At 31.4% G+C, this 19,978-nt stretch overlaps 1 protein-coding gene and 1 long non-coding RNA gene across 2 annotated transcripts; one reads left to right on the plus strand and one right to left on the minus strand.

Moving 5' to 3' along the window:
• Positions 1 to 4,576: 4,576 nt before the first annotated feature.
• Positions 4,577 to 19,281, plus strand: Arl8 (ADP-ribosylation factor-like protein 8). Its single transcript, XM_088242839.1, has 5 exons — positions 4,577 to 4,854; positions 5,004 to 5,084; positions 9,344 to 9,417; positions 9,726 to 9,887; positions 12,370 to 19,281. Exons 1-5 carry the CDS (start codon positions 4,732 to 4,734, stop codon positions 12,491 to 12,493), a joined length of 564 nt encoding a protein of 187 aa, XP_088098965.1. The 5' UTR covers positions 4,577 to 4,731; the 3' UTR covers positions 12,494 to 19,281.
• On the minus strand, positions 9,941 to 12,526 carry LOC148284010 (uncharacterized). The gene is made up of 4 exons (XR_015825448.1): positions 12,506 to 12,526; positions 12,335 to 12,410; positions 12,168 to 12,217; positions 9,941 to 10,129 (listed from the first exon to the last, which is right to left on the minus strand). It is a non-coding gene; the product is annotated as an uncharacterized LOC148284010 (long non-coding RNA).
• Positions 19,282 to 19,978: the final 697 nt, after the last annotated feature.

Genomic DNA, 19,978 nt, shown 5'->3' on the forward strand with positions numbered 1-19,978 from the left:
TATAAAATTTACACTGTAACAGACGCGGCGGATCACTGGCTTCCGTAGCAATCGCGCCAGTCACAAGAACTGTATACTGTAGGTGCTGATGTCAATGCAGAGTGGCCGGGCGTAGGCGGGCCTCGGCCGACGAACGATAAGCTCCGGGGGAGGTATCGCTGCCTAGAGATCCCTTGCGGGGTCACTAGTGAGTAGCACTGGCGGCCGCAATCCTGAAGCAGGCAACCGGGTTGTAAGGCCGGTATCTCTCCGTCGGCGGGAACGGCGGGGTGTGTTCCGGGGAAGAAGCCAAGGGTCCAAATTATCCGGGGTCCAAAATCCAATTCAAAGAGTATCCGAGTTCCAAGTTCAGGGGTAGCGGCGGTCGAATATTACAGGTGGCGGTGAGGTCCAGTTTGAAGCGAGGCAGGGAGACGAGGTGGAGAGTAAAAGCCCTTAGTAGAGTGACGATTTGACTGATTTATTATTTGGGCTATATATACAATACATTTTGCCGTGCGGCGGCGATGTTAGGCCAATAGCGGGCTGTACTAGGTTGACCAATCACGCGGCGAGAGAGATAGCGAGCACGTTCGCCCCCTCTATCGGTCTCTCTCGTGCCACGTATAAGGACGCCCCCCTCCCGCTACCCGGCTGCAGTTCCCCGCCGACCGCGCGGCGATCAACATTCAAACATAATAATGAATAATTTTCTCTAATACACAGTAAATAATTTAATAGACAGTCAGTAATATTTTAGTAAATCCTATTCTATATGTGCTTCAGTATGGCGATGACCACCCCCGAAAGCGACAAACGTTAGTCTTTATTGGGGAGGTAGTACCTCGCATACACATACTGAAGTTCCTTATTAAAATATATTGAAAGGCCCCAGGAAGGGCCGCCAAGTTGGCATATGCCGCGTTACGTCGGCACCATACACAGTGAGGGTAAAGCGGATATGGCTAAGGGAGAAACTGGGGGTTTATCTGTGGATTTAGGGAGATTAAACATATTTAAATAGGACTATTGCTTATATTCATTTGATTATTAATAATATTTCAAATGTTATTTACAGCCTTTCTAATTTATTTGAATTGTGATACTATTTTTATGGAGAACCTTAAACAAATTAATTAAAATGTATCACGAAAATAAAAATAAACTTATCATTGAAAAACAATACAAAATTTAATAGGTATATCGGATATTTGATAATAACTACCAAGGGAGACGAACAATTTAGGAATTAATTTATGTTTCGTATAAAAAATATGTATTTTTTTTAAAACATGAGAAATTTGCAGCAGTATTTCACTGAAATACAACAACTGCAATTCAATTTCCAAAAGCAATAAAGTGCTTGTTTCTGATAGGGAACAATGGCTGCCCGGTAGTCCCCTCCCTTCCTACAGGGAATAAGACATTGTATGCTATATTTGATGGCTCCAAGAAATATGGACAAGCGGGTGTGGGAAAATACGGAGATCAACCTGTTAAAAAGTTTTTTTTTATAGAATAAATGAATAGCTCTAGAAGAGCTCCATCCCTCTTGTTACAAATAAATAGCTACATAAAAAAAACAAAATTATTTAATTTAAATTTATCAAATAAACTAGTTCCTAATTATTTCTAGTTAAAATTTTTAGGGAAAAAATAGATGAAAAATTTTCGTCCATGGAAGAAAAATGAGTAGAAATGACGTAATTTCCGGATGGACAATAAAATGATTTATGTCGTTCTTCGTGGTATTTTAAGTGCCAATTAAAAAAATGGACTGCCTATAGCTTCAAAGGGGATTGTTTTGACATATAATGAATGATGGTTGACGTCTTTTGTTGAACTGTTTTACTGGTCAGCAGAACCCATAGCATTTAAAGAGCTAAGCGATGGACGATATTCCCAAGGCGGGGTTTGGGAATACTAATGAAAGCAACACATCAAGAACATTTTTTGCTGACCCAAAGTGCTCTTCACCAATCACTGACATTAATTTATATTGAACCATACAGTTCAAAGTTATCTAAGAAGTGATTTCGAGTGGTTATAGCTTTATGCTAACAAATTTGATGTTTTTGCAAAAAAAACACCAAAAATGTACACAAATTTGTATGGTTGGCATCCCATGTCAGCAACTTTAAACGAAATTTAAATGCATGGTACCAAATTCATATTGCATGCAATCTTACCAAATGGCCAGTTATCGGAGGAAGCAGCTTAAGCTCGCAATAAGCATTTCCGACAATATTGACTAAAATTTGAACGAAAGTTTATGCAAGTCGATTGTAACAGAGTTGTATTAAATATACAACTTTTAAGTTCAGACCCATATTTTTATCAATTTGAAACCACGGCAGCAGAAAAAACTAAGTCATTTTCGAAAGAGGTAGTAAATCTGATAAATTCAAGTACACCTCTAAATCCGGAAGATTTTGAAAATGAAGAAGAAGAAGAAGGTGACAACGAACAGTTTGAGTCTGATTGAAGGTAATTTTTAATGTCATTCAACACTGATTTCCCAATACTCCGTGAAAAATCTTCAAAATTAAGAAAAAGAAGAAGTTTATTTTCGAAATTTATATTCTTTTTAAGAAACATTGAATTATGGTCAAGTATTGTATTTTATATGGTTTAATTGCCAAAAAACGCGTTATATAATTGTGACCGGTTTTTCTGTACAAATACTCCTTTGTGCGACGGTTGAAAGTTTAAACAATATGAATAATAAATATACTATATTATATTAAAATAAAAGAAATATGGACAAAAAAGGAGATAGTAGGAAGGAAAAAAAGGAAATTGATAAGGAGTGGTGAAGGAAGATTGAAGGAAATTAGGAGTGGAAAATTGCATTTGATTTCATGATTACGAGGAAGAAAAAAGACAAAACGTCTATTCTCTGTTATTCTGAATCGAGCCTATTATTTCTCTTCTGTACCTATTATATGGAGTGTTAAATATATCAAGACTATTAAAATTCTTGTTAAATACTTTACATATACGAGGGACCGTAGAATGTTTCCGATGAATTAGTTTTATTATTACGAATATAGAAAATATCAGAGAGTCTAGTTGGTCTGGAGGGGACACGGTAAGTAAGTAAATGAATTAGTGCTGGAGAATCAAATTTATTATTTACAACTTTGTAAAGCAGGGTCTGATCGAAAATATCTCTTCTGTGTACTAATGAATCAAGGTAATGAAATTTTAAAGAAGCTATATAATTTGAAAAATGCAAATGAAATTTGTATTTGACTTGTTTCAGGATTTTTTTTTGAACACTCTCGATTCTATTGATATTTAATTAATAAACCGGGGACCAGATAGCAGTGCAATAGTCAAGATAAGGGCGTACGTATGGCATATAAAGCGTTATAAATGTGCCTAAGTTTTTAAAAGATTTACACAGCCGCATGATAAATCTAGTCATTTTGTATGCCTTGTTAATTATTGTTTCCATACGATTATTGTAATTTAATTTTGAGTCCAAAAGAATTCCTAAATCACGTATTTCGTTTGTTTCTCTAATTGTATTTTCATTTATCATACAGTCACACTTTTTATTTTATTTTTACTTCGAGTGAAAAATATTTTGTAACATTTTGAAACATTGATATGAAGTTTGTTTTCAATACAGTAATTTGATAATGCATATAAGTCTTGTTGTAATTTTCCACAATCATCTCTACACTTGACTTTAAGGTTTTTTTTTTATCGTCAGCATAACAAAGGTAATGAGCATTTTTGAAACATAATTGAAAATCATAAACATAGGCATTAAATAAAAGTGGTCCAAGGTGTGATCCCTGTGGTACACCAGAAGGAATGGAGATGAAATCAGATTTATATCTTTCAACCATAATTGACTGAAGTCTATTATCTAAGTAAGAGATAAACCATCTGTGTAAGTCACCGTGTATTCCCAGATATTCTAATTTACGCTTATGCATTCTTATGAATTCGGTGATCCACCTTATCAAACGCTTTAGAATAATCTGTGTATATGACATCTTGCGTTCTGTCATCCATATTGGATGTGACGTATTCGGTGAAATTTACCATATTGGTTAATACAGAGCGCCTTTTCAGAAAACCATGTTGAAAATTTTGTATATTTTTCGGAATGATTTTATCATAAACCGTGAGTTCAAATAATTCCGAATTTTAAAAAACAAAACATCCCGCGCGTCGCATGTTTGACATTTGTCAGATTTACTAGGTTATGCATGTGTGTCCTGTGCGCATGCGAATTTATAGCTTGTTATAACGATACTTATTACAAAATTCGTCCAGAATAACAAGATGATTTTAACGTGGTAGCAGAACTCTTTCTATCCCCACGAGATTGGTTTAGAATAACACCCTTGTGGTGGTATTCTGAACGCAAAAGCGCGAAACGAAAACGCATTTTTAACGCCTATCCCAGCCCTGGGCTGCTATTCCAAACGCTCTCGCGGCCTTGTAAAATACTTTTATAGCGCATATTTACATACTAAATACGCGCAATAAAAGGTTTTTCCAAGGCCGCGAGAGAGTAGGTTATTATTTTATTAAAAAATATTTATAGATGGTCACCCCAAAAACAGTGGTGAAACACTGATATGACTAAAATTTGACAATCGGGCTGTGGCAAAGTGCATGTTGTCAATGTTGTTCGCTGTCATTCTTCATTGATAAATAATTCGAATCTACTCCACCGGTTCGCCCAAATATTTTCTTTGGTCCCGGTAGCGTCAAAGAAAGTATTTTACAATGTTGGCTTTAATTAATCGAATTTTGGATTGGTTTAAAAGCCTTTTTTGGAAGGAGGAAATGGAATTAACGTTAGTCGGATTACAGTACTCTGGAAAAACAACGTTTGTCAATGTCATAGCAGTAAGTTTTACGCTTTATTTTTATTTATTTATCAATTCTAACACACCTCCCTGTTTTTTTGTAATCAATTTTAATTTATTTCAATATGTGCGCCCATTTTTCAGTAATCTTACTCGTTTCTCATTTCAACCACTTTTTATTTGTTACAGTCTGGTCAGTTTAATGAAGATATGATTCCAACAGTCGGATTCAATATGCGAAAAATAACAAAAGGAAATGTCACAATAAAGGTGAAGTCATAATTATACTTTTAATGTCTTACTTACCTAATTGCAATCATAAAATTAGCAATTTCGATGAATCGATAGAAAAGTTATGTAAATCACGAATTGTATGAATTATGTACAATTTCAAACATCGTCCGTCATACTGTAATACCGCGTAACTATCAATGGAATTTTTTGGCAGGTGGAACCTAAAAAGCGTTCCGTTAATATATTACTTACTATTTGAATTAACCAAAAATACCGCTGGAGTATCAGAAAGAGTATCATTATTTAGAGTAAAAATTGCAATAATTTAAAACTAGCTGATATTTTCTTTAAAAAAAGCAGGTTATGTAGTATTGCAGTATCACCGACGATATATCTACATTAACATTTAAATGTGGATACAATTGGCTTATATCTAACACATTGTTGATTTTTTCCATCAAAACACCTTATTTTAAGATACTGTCCGCAGCAAAGCATTGTAGTTTTTCTTTTTTTTTTCAAAACTTCACAACACTCATAATGTCTTTCCAATTTGGATAACGTCAGTGAGTCACACGAATTATCTCATTGGCCCTTATTGTGTGCTTTAAATCATACTTATGTATTTTTGTTTGATTTATTGAAAAACAAATACTTAATACATATGTGTATATACACGCAAATATAACAGTGTTTCAACTAATATAATAGAGCAAATATAACGGCATATGAACTAATAGAATAGAGCAAATATAACAGCATATTAGCTAATAAAATAGATCAAATGTAACAGCATATCAACTAATAAAATAGCTCAAATAAAACAGCATATCAACCAATAGAATAGAGCAAATATAACAGCATATCAACTAATAAAATAGAGCAAATATAACAGCATATCAACTAATGGAATAGGGCAAATATAATGGCATATCAGCTAATTGAATAAAGCAAATGTAACTGCATATCAACTAATGAAATAGAGCAAATATAAAAGCATATGAAAATTAAACTAATTTATGAGAAGATAAAATAATATGATATACACATGAACACTAGTATTCTTATCTATAAAACAATAATACCTTGGCACAACATATAAAACCTTCGCGAAACATAACATTGAACACATTTATAGCTCCATGTGCTGATTGTTGGCCTATCGTTCCCACGATAAAAATGACAATAGACGTAAAGGCTAATCTAAAATGACCAAGAATACATAAAACAGACATGAACAAATAAAGGAAGAAACAACATCCGAAAAATCTACTTAACATTGTTACTTTTGATCTAAATTTGTTGTAGATCTTAATTTATTGCAAGAAGAAAAACATTTTAGAGAAGGGAATGCGATAGTTCTTCCCACTTTCAAGGCTTATGACCTATTAGCTATTTTCTAAATTATTTTTTTTTTTATGAAAGAATACTTTTATTTCTTACAATTTACCCTAATATTTTAATTTTAGTGGCCATGTTTAAATAGTTGTAATTAACTCACCATTAGAAATTGAATTCAAGTTGGGGTAGAGTGGTGTTAGAACCTTGAACCTCTGATCCGTGAGTCCACAACACTAGCTACAAGACCAAACCTGTTTAAGTGGCCATTTTACACTCTGTGTAACATTCACCCTGCCTATGTTTAAACACCCACATTTCCTCAACTCCTCCATCTGTAAAAGAGCTAAAACTTTAATCTGCTTACTGTTTTTTCGTGCATATCTTTATTATTATTGTTTTTTTTTTTTTTTACTTTTAGAACGATTTTTTAACTAATTTCACATATTTCACATATATTCTGTGTTTATTATTTAGTATGTTAGCATGTATTTCACTTTTATTTTTTGTAAATGCCTTTTGGGCGTTAATGAACAAAATAAATAAATAAATACAATAGTAAGCCCAAATGTAAATGACTATTCATTGATGCTTTTCGCATGTACAAAGGGGAAATCAAATACATTTTAACTTTACATAATAAGGCAATGAGACTCTAATAAATAAATATATTAAAATTAATATATTTTACTCAAATGTAGAGAAGAAGCAGCCTCCGTGATGTAGTGGTTAAGACAATTGATTGGATTGAATTCGATTCCCACTGAGTACACAAAAAAGTGGTTTTTCTCAAGCCTGGGTGTTCCGTGCTGTAATTCACATCTCGTTCATTAATTGTAATTGGGCCTCCTGGCCTGTTGTGGTGCAAAAAAAATAATTTTAAAAAAATTGTCTTCATACAGTAAAGCAACTAATAAAATATAGTTTTGCAATTTTCATTCATAAAATAATTATAGGGTTAAATCAAATAAAAAGTATTGTACAATTCAACCTACAATATGCATATAAAACTAAAAATAAATAGGAGACAAAAAGAGTCTCGAAACTCTAAGGGTTTAAAATCGCACAATGAGTTACTTGAAGAAATAAAAGAAATGGAAAGCCTCAAAATATTTTAAATCAATTTTGAAAAATGTATTCTGGATAATTTATTTACAGTTTATTAGTCCTTAAGATTTTATGAAATAACTGAACTTAATAAATTATAAATAAATAAAATAGGTGTAAATAACATCTAACTTGAAGATTTTTTTATTGGTAAAAGTAAAATTCTGAGTGCATAAGTCCGGAAGCATTTTTAGTTACATGGTGTGACTTTTGTCATTGTTTTTTAAAAATATAAATTACTTTGGGCATTTTTAATTGATTTAAATTTATGTCATTTTTATATTAAAGATATATTTTCACTCATATGATTTACCCATATATTTTGATTTTGGGGCCATTCTGAAATAGTTTATTTAATAATCACCGTGCGAGAAAATGGAAATTCTGTTGTGATCGAGCGGATTTCAGACCTCGAATCTCTGATCTTTGACACTACCATTACCTACGGGACCATTACCCATTCAGACGCAACTGTGCAATTAAGAATGACTATCATCAGATATAAAGTTGTTGGTAAAAAATCATTAAATGCTTATGAATATTCCAAACTCCTTATGAAAAAATCAAGTTTACCATATAATTTGTAAATTGATAACCATTCATAATTGTGCGACTGGTAATAACATATTCAAAATAATCTCACCCACATCAATAAAGGTTTCAACTCTTTTACTTCATAAAAATCAATACTTAAATGAAGAAATATGGATATTCAAACAAGGGCAAAATGGTGTCAAGTGATCACTTAAACTTTGTTCATAATCTTAATTTAATTTATAAATTATTATGTATTTGCAGCTTTAGAACAGGTATTTTTATACCCAGTGAAGCTGCTATGAATATTTCCTTGCAAGTTTACATGTCGAATTGTTTTTACCACTACTTTATACTAATGACTTATTTCTATTTTATTTTTCATATTGCAAGTAAATTATATGTAGGGGAGCAAATTTTTTTTTTTTAAATTACTATTTTTCCAAACAATTATCTTATTCCCTATCATCAAACGTTAAATCTGCGTTCTACGCAACTAATAAAATGGGAACATTAGTAACAAATCACAAAGATACAGTTCCTAAATATAATAAATCTGGCATATATGAATTAATTTTTAATGATTGTTAGAGTTTCTGTATCCACAAACCATGCGTTAGAAAATAATCATAATTTTAATAAAGACACTAGATTAAAAGTTCTTCATCTTGAAAATAGAATATTAAAATTAGACAACTTGAAAATCGTAGAACGATTCATAATAAGCTAAGTTTAACAAATAACAGAATAAACAATATTTCCTTTAATCCACTCCTGTCTAGTTTTAATTTTTAGCCATCTCACTTTACACTTACCATCCTTACAAGAACAACATGACAAAAAGACTTGACTTGTTAGTTCCAAATGTTGAGATTTGATATTTAGTAAGCTCTGTTAAAATAAAATAGGATAAGATTAATTTCTAAATTATACCTTGATATAGAAGCTTGCGTAGCTTTGAAACCGGTTGGTAGAAAAAATAAGTGTTTAAAAACAGAACTGTCAAAAGTCAATTTTATTTTAATGAATAACCACAAAGTTAATGCCTAAAATATACTTGTAATTGAATTATTTAAGAAAAATATATATTTTAAAAGGAATAACCCGCTATGCCTCTATTTAGAGGCTTGTCAGCAGGTAGGAAAGAGGGGATATGGAAGGAGGTAATGAAATATACACCCCAACACCCAGCTAATTAAGAAAAAATCTTTCTCTTGATTTAATGTATAAGTTATTTTATTTATGATGTTTATAACCAAATAATGTAAGAAAGTATGATCTGGTTGTCTGACATAATTAATCTGGTTTTTCTTCAGGTTTGGGATATTGGCGGCCAACCTAGATTCCGCTCAATGTGGGAGAGATACTGTAGAGGTGTTAATGCTATTGTGTGAGTACATAAATAAATAAAACAGCCTTGTCAGTATTAATTGGAAGCAATTTTCTTGATGTTTATTATTTTTTAAAAACGCATTAATATAAGAAAATAATTCTGTATATTTTTACTTTGCTGTCATTTATATATGTAACAAGTTACAGGATGACTCTAAATGACAGAGTTATATTGGAGAATAAGTAATCATGTATTATCTTAAATTTTTAGTTAGTAAATGTGGGCCAAGGTTGATTACATTTTCATATTACTTAGTTTTTATTATTTGTCATGATTTGCTGTTCATTTTGATGATATGGTGTCAGGTACATGGTGGATGCTGCTGATGCAGATAAGATAGAAGCATCCAGGAATGAACTTCATAGTCTTCTAGATAAGCAGCAGCTAACTGGGATCCCCGTTTTGGTTCTGGGAAATAAAAGGGATTTGCCGCACGCTCTCGATGAAAATGGACTAATAGAACGAATGTAAGTAGTATATTTGTATTATTTATTTAAACTACATACAACATGTTACATACTCACTAGGTAGTATAATAAAGTGTTACAATTTCTCTTTTATTATTTTTTTCAATCAAAGGCCCTGGTGTTGTCGCATTATACAAATAAAGCAAAAGGTCTGCTTTTTGTATGATTTCTTCCAGTATTATCTTTTATTAGGTGATCCGGGCCTTTTGCTTACCCGGTGATTTGCCTCCCGTAACCTTAAACTGGAAGAAATTATGGTAAAATAAAAGTTTCAAAAAATCAACTAAGGCCCAAATTAAATATCATAATATAACAGTCACCAACAGCTGACTGATATTATTTTAAATTACAAATTCTTCACCATTCAATGTTTATCGCTTACTAACCAAACTTTTTGGGTAGATATTCTGCAAAATTTAAAGATGATTGGGCATTATTTTGATTGACAGATTCTTCTTTATTACATTTAGATTGGTCCAAATAACAAAAAAAAAATTGAGGCCCAAAGAGGCGACATTTTAAGGTGCCCAAGATCCTAAACAATGGAAGCCCAAAGGGTCGATCAACTGAGGCGATAAAATAAGGCGCGGAGGGCCGATTACATCAATTTCGAAGTTCCGAATTCCCTAGCATGTATCTATTTATATTTAAAAGTAAAAAACGTTTTATGAAAACATCTTTTTACATTTTGATTAGAAAAATTGTTTTAATTTGTAATAATATGTATGTACATTCTATCAAATAAATACCGGGACAGTAATTTATAAGGCCCGTGTAAATGATTTTGCAGAATTTAGTTAAGTTGGTACAACTGTACTCTATATCAAAGGTAAGTTTGAGCGCAATCTGTCATTTAGTTTGTTGTCAGCAGTCAAAAACATTAGTTGTACTCGAGTGCCCGTTATGATTTTTATTATGGAGAAAAAAATTGAACAAAGAATTTTTCTTAAATTTTTTCTTGCGAACGAAATTTTGGGTTCAGACGCATTGAAAATGTTGCAGAAAGCCTACGGTGACTACTATATCGAGGACTAGAGTGTTTGAGTGGTACAAAGCATTCAAAGAGGTTTGTGAAGTGGTTGAATACCCATCTCGTCCTAGATATCCTTCAACGTCGAATACTAAAGAAAACATCGACCAGGGAAGAAATTAGCGCTTGAAAATCAACATTATAGCTTGAGAGAGCTTGCACGTGAACTAAACATCTCTCACAAATCGGTTTAAATGATTTTGGTTGATGTTTTGGGCATGAGACATGTCGCAGCGCGGCTTATTCCAAAAGCGCTGTTTTTTTTTCAAATGCAGCAACGAACTCAATTAGCTGAGGACATGCTGGAACGAGTCAGAATGGACCCTGCATTCATAGAGCTCATGGTAACTGCTGACGAGACACGGGTTTATGAGTACGACATGCAAACTAGCCAACAGGCATCCGAATGGTACTTGCCTGATGAGCCAAAACCTAAAAATTCACATCAAAATTGCTCGAAAATCAAGGTCATGTTCACTGTTTTCTTTGATATTCGTGGTATTGTTTACTCGGAATTTCTCCCTGATGGCCAAACAGTGAATAAACAATATTATTTTAGCGTTCTGAGACGTTAGAGAGAGAATATCCGCAGAAAAAGGCCAGATTTGTGGAAGAACAACTCTTGGATTCAGCACCCCGATAATGCACCATCTCACAAAGCTATCATTGTGAAAACTCTTCGAATTTCATCTAACAACCCCCATATTCTCCTGACTTGGCTCCCTGGGACTTTTTTATGTTCCCCAAACTGAAATTACCGCTTCGTGGAACTTGTTTTGACTCAATTGAAGACATAAAATAAAATTTGCTTAGAGAACTCAATAACTCAACTCAGTACATCAATAAGCAGTCGTCCTGGCTGCGAAATATAAAAGTAGCACAGGACAGATACATATGTCGGGGGGACCCGGCAAGGCACTAGAAGAAGAAGAGAACTCAACACTTTTCCGGAGTGTGCCTACAAAAAGTGTATGGATGACTGGATTGTTTGTTGGAAAAAATGTATCGCTTCAGAAGGAGCCTATTTTGATAAAGATTCAAAAAATTTTGAAGAATAATTGATTTGTTGTTGTTTTTTTGGTTCAGTCCTGGTATTTATTAGACAGAATGTACATTGGACATTAAAGGTTAATGTTTGAACATTAGTACGTTTTAAGTAATTTTTTGAAAATCTATTTATTTATTAATATTTCTATAAATTTCAAGATTAATAAATATGGCGATACCAAAAATTAAATATAAATACGTACTTTATAATATAAGTTTTTTTCATAGGGTAAGATGAAGCACGAAAAATTCACTAAAAAATAATTGGTATTACATTACAGTGGATAACCTAAAGATAATGTAAATAATATTTATATATTTGAGTACATTATGTACTTTTATCATTTAATGATAATATTAAGTGCCTTACCAATATTGACCTTGTATGATTGTTGTTATTTGCAGGAACTTGTCCGCCATACAAGATCGTGAAATATGCTGCTACTCTATTTCATGTAAAGAAAAAGATAATATCGATATAACTTTGCAATGGCTGATTGCACACAGTAAGTCTGGAGCTACTCGTTAAATGTAGGATCACCTGTTGATAGATGACTTTAGCTGGTAATATTCATTACGAATATGTATGAATTATTAATCAATATTGTAAAAGAGTTAATATCTAGGAATACTTGTTCCAGTACATTTCATTTGCAATCTTAAAATTTTGGTCAATTGCTACCCAATACATCGTTTTTTTTATGTCTACATTATAAATCAATAAAATGTTTACTGACTATGCAGAACTTATTAACAGTACTTATATTTGTCACCATAAACAATGTAGTACTTGTGTAATCTCACTTTATTCAAAATTAGATTAAATAAACGGATGTTCAAATTTTCATTAAAAGTAGTTATCATGCATCATTGTTCTCGGACTTTGCAACAATGGTGATTGCGCACATCAAACTAATTAACCAGAATCAATTATCAATATTCCAATTTCCAAGATAATAAATCGCGATTTTTCCAGAGTACCATAGCCTTGTAAAAGACATTAACATTTAAATTAATTTGCATGTGTCTATATCCAGACACTAGCCATTGTGTGATTATTGTTTATGCTACGTAAAATAGAGGAATCTAAAGCAACTCATTGTTATTATCCCAAATTAAATTAAATAAACTGCCTACTCGTCATAATGTAACTAATATATTTATACATATTTTGAAAAATACAGTTTTCATATTTCCTGACTAAGGAGTATTAGTTTAATACATATATATATTTTCAATTTATAAAATATTGTTGACAAACTATTTTATTTATCTGTTGCTTATATTATAACATCTTTTTATTTCACATGAAATTAAAAAAATATTTAGCCGTTTTGATGCATTTAAAGCATTCTTCAGTTTTAATCGATAAAAAATTACATTAGTGTTTGTCTTTTAGACTTAAAGTTTAGTATGCGTTCATGTAAAGGCCTGAAATATTGGATAGTAAATATCAATCAAATTTATTTTGTTAATCTCCAAATGTAGTCAAGTTATTTAATATATTATTTGATAAATCCACTTTTTTAAAATTGTGTATTTGTATTAGTTTGATTAGAGTTCCATAACTTTAAAAAAGTTTGCTAAAAAAAAATTATAACCATATGATAAAAACACCCCTTTGTGCCGGAAATAGTAAGATATGTATGTACATCAACATTTGGCTAATGATACCTAAAATAAGTAAACATATATTTAAAATATTCCTGCATTTTTAAGCAGTTTGCGCTGAAAAATTAGTACACGCCTATGACTCTGTAGTTTATTGCGCTCAAAAATCAAGATACCTCATTGTCGCAATCAGAATACCTTATTGTCACAATAGTAATTTAGTTTTCTTATTAAAACTTTTGTATGAAATTCTAGTCAAAATATTCCGTAAACAATGGTATTTTTTAAAACTATGTAATTGATGAAACTACGAGTAAATCAGCTTCATTGCTAAAATTAGGATGTTAAAAATTATGTACGTTTAATTTTATTGAGATTTATTGCACTCGGAACATGAATAATTATTATAACACATACACTGAACCCAAATCTACTAATTTATTTGTTTTACTTATCACTATGTTCACATAGTCATATAAAAATTATTTGTTGATCAACTACATCACCAGTGCAAAAATACATACTACATTTTCACCGTTTTGCCTCAATTTGGTAAATACATATTCTATGAAAACATTCTTTGACAAATTTTCATCTATTACAAAATTATTTTTACAAACTTTTGATTTAGGAAAAGCAGTTGATTACATTTATTTTTGTGTTTTACTTTACAATTTTTAATATTGTAAAAAATCTACCCCCTTTAACTTCTCAAAACAATATTATGCAGGAGGTGTTTTTATAATTATTATTGTTTGTGGATGTAAATGCACATTTGTGCTTATTATAATTGAATTGGTATATCTTCTTTTATTTTTTAATAAATTATTGATTATTGAGCAGAATCGTAATCTCATTTATGCAAATGATCGGAGTTACAATTAAAAAGGTAATAATATTCAAGTATATAACCTTTGTTAAATGATGTTAATTTTAGAATAATTTATAATCATGTTGTTTTTGTAATCAATGTCAACAATAGTTGTAATCAAATTTAAGGTGCAGCTTATTTGTATAAAAATGTACCATTGCAAGATGTCTATTGAAAAAAATATACATGCTGCATATTTAATCAATTAATTTAGAATGTTACATGATAAATAAACTTAAGTTTCAGTGTGGTTTGATTTGATGTATCAATGTTGTGAAACAAGGAACTTTTAGTAAAAGTATGTCACTTTTATACACAATAATTATTTACTTTATTATTTTAATTTGCAAACTGCATTGCGGTTTACTTTATACTGCTATAATACATTTCACCCCTGAATGTAAAGTGTTCAATATTATTCATATTTAAAGCATTAACTTTGTGGTCAAACATTTTACTAAATGTTATTTAATATTTGTATGTAACCACTTACCGACTTTTCTATGTCTACCGGTTTAGAGGCGTACAAACCCACTCTACACCCTCACCATAGTTGTTGCACAAAAATATAAAACCACCATGACGTGCATTTTAAAAAGCAACCGCTACATGCACCGATTAGGTTGTGAAATTATTTTATGTCGTGGGAGAAATAGTTGAAAAAAGAGGGATGTTAATAGGTATAGGGTGACCATTACAATGGAACATGTTATTTGTTTAAAAAACAGGTTTGATATTACTTGGTAAAAAAATTGATACTTTGTGGTATTCAATATAGCCCGTTATACGTGGCATATTGGTTTTATGTTTTTGTGAAGGTGTATAGTGGGTTTTACATGTTGGTTTAATTGGTGTCCTGACGAAAATACGGGTACGTCTCAAAACCGGTAGACATAGAAAAGTCGGTAAGTGGTTATATAAAAATATTCAATAACATATAGTAAAGTGTTTAATTTTAAACTACATTTTGATTATTTATATAAAATATACATGTAAAAATTAAGATAAAATTTCTGACAAAGATAAGAAGTGAAGTCGGATGTTCAGATTAGCTAAAATTGAAAATCCGCTATCTCGATATTTGCAGATGCTGCAAACTGTAATAATAAAACGGTTTTTAGGATAAGTACTAACATAAGATATGTTTGGATCATTCCTTGAAAGAAAGTCACCAATTCTACGCGTTTTAACAGTAAATTTAGCGGATTCCTCTTCTCTGAACCTTTATAAAAAAATGTTGCGTTATCGGCGTAGATTTTATATCAGCCTGATCATTTGTTTCAAAGAGTAACTGGCTGGTTTCAGAAATTAATATTTATTTTATCACTTTTGTAATTATTATTATGATAACTACTCGGAATTTGTTGTCATTAATTTTAAAAAGCGGTATTTTAATGACTATCAAAAAAATAAATCTTATTACAAAATCCATAACATGTAAACCTTAAATTGGAAAATCAAATTGAAGAGTCCCTTTTTAATGAGCAATATGAGAATATTGCGCTTTTTGGTGTCATTATAACATTATAACTATAACCAACCATTATAACTGAGCCGAAAATAGTTCACACTCTTGTTAGGGAATGAAGAATGTTAGCTGTTTTAATGGGAAGGTGTACATCTTTAAATATTTGGCTGACTTTAAACTGGTATGAACGAAAGAAAACTCTAAAATATTATTGATTAAACTGCATTTTTGATACGAACCCTATATCACATTTTCATTTGGCAATATTAACAAAACTTACACAAAAACTCAGTGAATTACATGGACATATTGACTCTATTTGTTACAAATTACCAAATTTGTTAAATTTTTCTTTGACAGTTGTAACTCGTGCTTAGTGAGACTAGAGTTATCCCACTTTCCTTTTCCGGAATATTTAACTTTATATTTTACAATATGTCAATGAGTTCTAATAATAATAATACGATGTTGATTTACAAAGAATTATGTTCTGCAATGTTTTTCTTTAAGTTTTGATCAACTTGCCAATGTTTAAGAAATACACTATTATATGATGTGCCACCCCACTCTACACTGTATGGTGTGCTAAGGCCAATTTTTTAAATTTATATTATTATTTACTTACTGTTTTTTAAATATTTATTTTGCGTAAAAATACAAAATCCAAACTATGGGGGAAGCAATATCATGGTAGGACTTGTATAACCGTATTAGCCCGAATATTATGTGACCTTTGTATTTAAAGCAGGAATGAAAGGAAAAATTCACTTATCTTAACCCCAAATATAATGCGAATGTTTTTTTTAAAACAAGATTTTTAATAAAAAACATTGGGTTATATTCGGGCTAATACAGTATTTATTTGCTGTTTATAAATAAAAATAACTAGAAACACTGATAAGGGAGTGCTGTTCTTATTTCTTATAGCATACTATTATAGCTGAGATTAGGAATAGGTATGCTTTTTTAATAAATTTTATGCTTCAAATTAAAATATGTAGGAAATTTCATGAATCCTTATTAATAAAGACTAACATAAATTTTCTTTTAAAGGTTTATCTGAATATAAACCAGTGTCTTACCAATGAAAATTTCAATTAAATGGATGCATAACAAAAACCAAATTGTTTGTATAATTGACTATCTTTTATTTCTTATCATCAAAAATAAAACTAATTTTATTTTACAGTTAGCTCTCAAAACTATGTACAAAAAAGGAATAAGTTTCATAAAAAGCAAATGATCACATAATTATATCTCAAATACATAATATGCAAACAAAAGGTTTATTTTTAAGCCAACGAATCGCACATACCATAGAAAATACATTATCATGTAGACTGTTGTAAGTAATTTTTTTTTAAAAAGGTTACGATTTATAAAATTTTGTCCATCACTGGACACAGGTACAAAAGTAGGTACTCCTGGGAAGGAATGCTGTTGTTTTATTAAATAACTCATATTATCAACAGCGAAACCAAATATTGACTTATAATTTCTTTGGTATGTGCGATATAATATATTTACCGACAAGAATATATAGGGTGTTAGGCAGACGGTTATCCAAATGGAATAGGCGGCCAGGGAAGGTCTTTGCCAACTCGATCAGCCCCAATAACCTGGACTTGGCCTTAGTCACGGTTTTTTTTTGGTTTTTAGAAAAAAGTCCAATATTAATATCTTAAACCGAAATTTTAAAAAAAAGTCGTGGCACAACCCTCAAAATGATATTTTATTTTTATGTTCTAGTAAAATTATTATATGGTGCAGGTATCAACTTGAAAAATAATTATGAGCTATCGAAGTTTCTTAAAGAGCTAAAAAAAACAAAGTTCAGCTTTCCATTACTTTGAAAAAAAAAACTAAAAGTGACTTAGATCTTCGAACTCTTTGAAAACTTCTCCAGTTTATGAACTTTTTAATGGTATGCCACATGCATTTCAAACCTTTCATAAAAGTACAGTAATTTGTTAATTTTGTCCACCCGGACAATAACAATACAAGTTCGACTTATTTATTGTTTTCAGTTGTTATTGTTCGGAAATTGCACTGATGTGTGAAAAAACCTTACGTAAAAAACAGATAAAAATACTGTCACTCTTACGAACTTCAAAGTACATCTCTTGTCTCTTTCTTTTATTGGGTACGCGACTAAACACAATATGAATGTACGAAGTACCTATACACCTTGATTTTTATTAGTTTTGTATTTATCCTTTTTTTATTTAGTTAATGGCGATTAAATTACTCGTATTTACAAAGATGTCTGCCTAAACTAGATTAAAGAACGAAACAATAAGAAACAAAAGATAACTTCAATCATTTATTTATAAAAATTGTTTAAAGTGCTGGTCTCAGTTCCTTATGCATGCTCGCAATGCATGCAATAAAATACGCGTAAGAATTGATTAAATGAGAGTGTTTAAACCTTAAAACAAACTTAGAACATGTTGATTATTCATTATCATTCAAAAACTGTAAATAATTAATAGCGCTTTAATTTAAAAGCTTCTGCAATAAGTCATTCTGTACAAAAAGTTACCTTGCACTGGAGTATAGTGAAAAGGATGCCGGCCATTTGCACGAATGACTGACCACACTTTTCATATATTTAGGCCAAGTATCCCAGCTACGTTTCTAATGCTCCGAGTGGGATCTTGGTCAAATAGTTCCAGTACTAGTCATCGACAGAAACAGCATGCTGTCTTTTATTCATTCGAGGTTCTTGAAACTGAAAATTACCGGTCTCCCGTAAACGCCGGTAAGTATTTAAGAATGTGCGGCGATCGGGTAAATTCCTGTTTGGATAATGTCCAGGTGGACAAAATTAGCAATTTTCCTCTACTTCAATTATAGGTATGTATGTGGCATACCATTAAAAAGGGCATAAACTGGGAAAGTTTTCAGAGAGTTTGAAGATCTCAATCACTTGCAGTATTTTTTTCAAAGTAATGCAACGTTGAACTTATTTTTTTTTCTTTACCTCTAAGAAACTTTGATAGCTCATAATTATTTTCATCTGCACCAAATAATACATTTTACTAGAACCTAACAGCATTTAACACTAAAAAAATATAGTTTTAGCAGTTGTGCATATTAATAACGGTTTTTTTTTTTAAACTAAAAAAAAACCCCCGTGATAGTCTAGGTTATTGGGGCTAATCGAGTCGGCAACGGCCTTCCCCGGCGGCCTATTCCGTTTGGACAACCGTCTGCCTAACACCCAGTATTTATGATTCATAAGCTGCACTATGATCTATTTAACTTTATATGGCATTCCTATATATCAGTTGCATAAGAAATTAGGATAATTATTATAAGTTTGTATAAAGAGCTCAATGTTTTCTCAATAAATAATATCAATCAACTAGTGTTTTTTTTTTAGTGGAGCTGTCTCTTGAAAGTTGACATTTATATGGGTGAGTATTAACATCTAGAATATTGTTTCTCCGTGTGTTTTTCTTACGTTATACATACTATACTTCGTGCGAGGGGAGATTTTTCAGGTTATATCTACATAATGTAAGCAAAAGTGTTAATCAATGAACAATCGTAATTTTCAAAAAAACATGTAGGTAGTCTGTCAAAATGTCGCACTATATTAATACTAATCTTGCTAAAGTATTATAAACGTATACAAGAGGCTAAAGTATTATAAAATCATAGGGAATAAAAAAAAAAAACACAAAATAACTTATGTTCAACTTGCACACAGAAAGTTCCGGGTTCAATTTCAAGTGAGAAAACAAAAAAAGAGATTTTTCTCAAACCCGGTGTTCTGTTCTGTAATTGAGTCTTCTGTCCTGTTGTGGTGTAAAAAAATAAACTACAGCTATAAAATGTTAAATAAATGTATTACGGTCCTAAAGAGGACCAATGTAATGTTCATTGCACTGTATGTGTTGTGTACGCCGCAGTCACAGGTTTAATGGACCGTCCAGGTTCTAGGCCCCGCCTTTTACAGACTCAGTCAAGGTAGAGCCTGGCGCTGAGTAAGGGCCATTTCGCTCAAGTCCGGTGCGTAGTATATTACCTCCACAGATATATTACATCGGTCCTTTTTA

This window comes from Micrasema longulum, unplaced genomic scaffold (genome assembly GCF_059751315.1).
Source record: "Micrasema longulum isolate JH-2025_06_02 unplaced genomic scaffold, ASM5975131v1 h1tg000170l, whole genome shotgun sequence".
NCBI lineage: Eukaryota > Metazoa > Arthropoda > Insecta > Trichoptera > Brachycentridae > Micrasema > Micrasema longulum.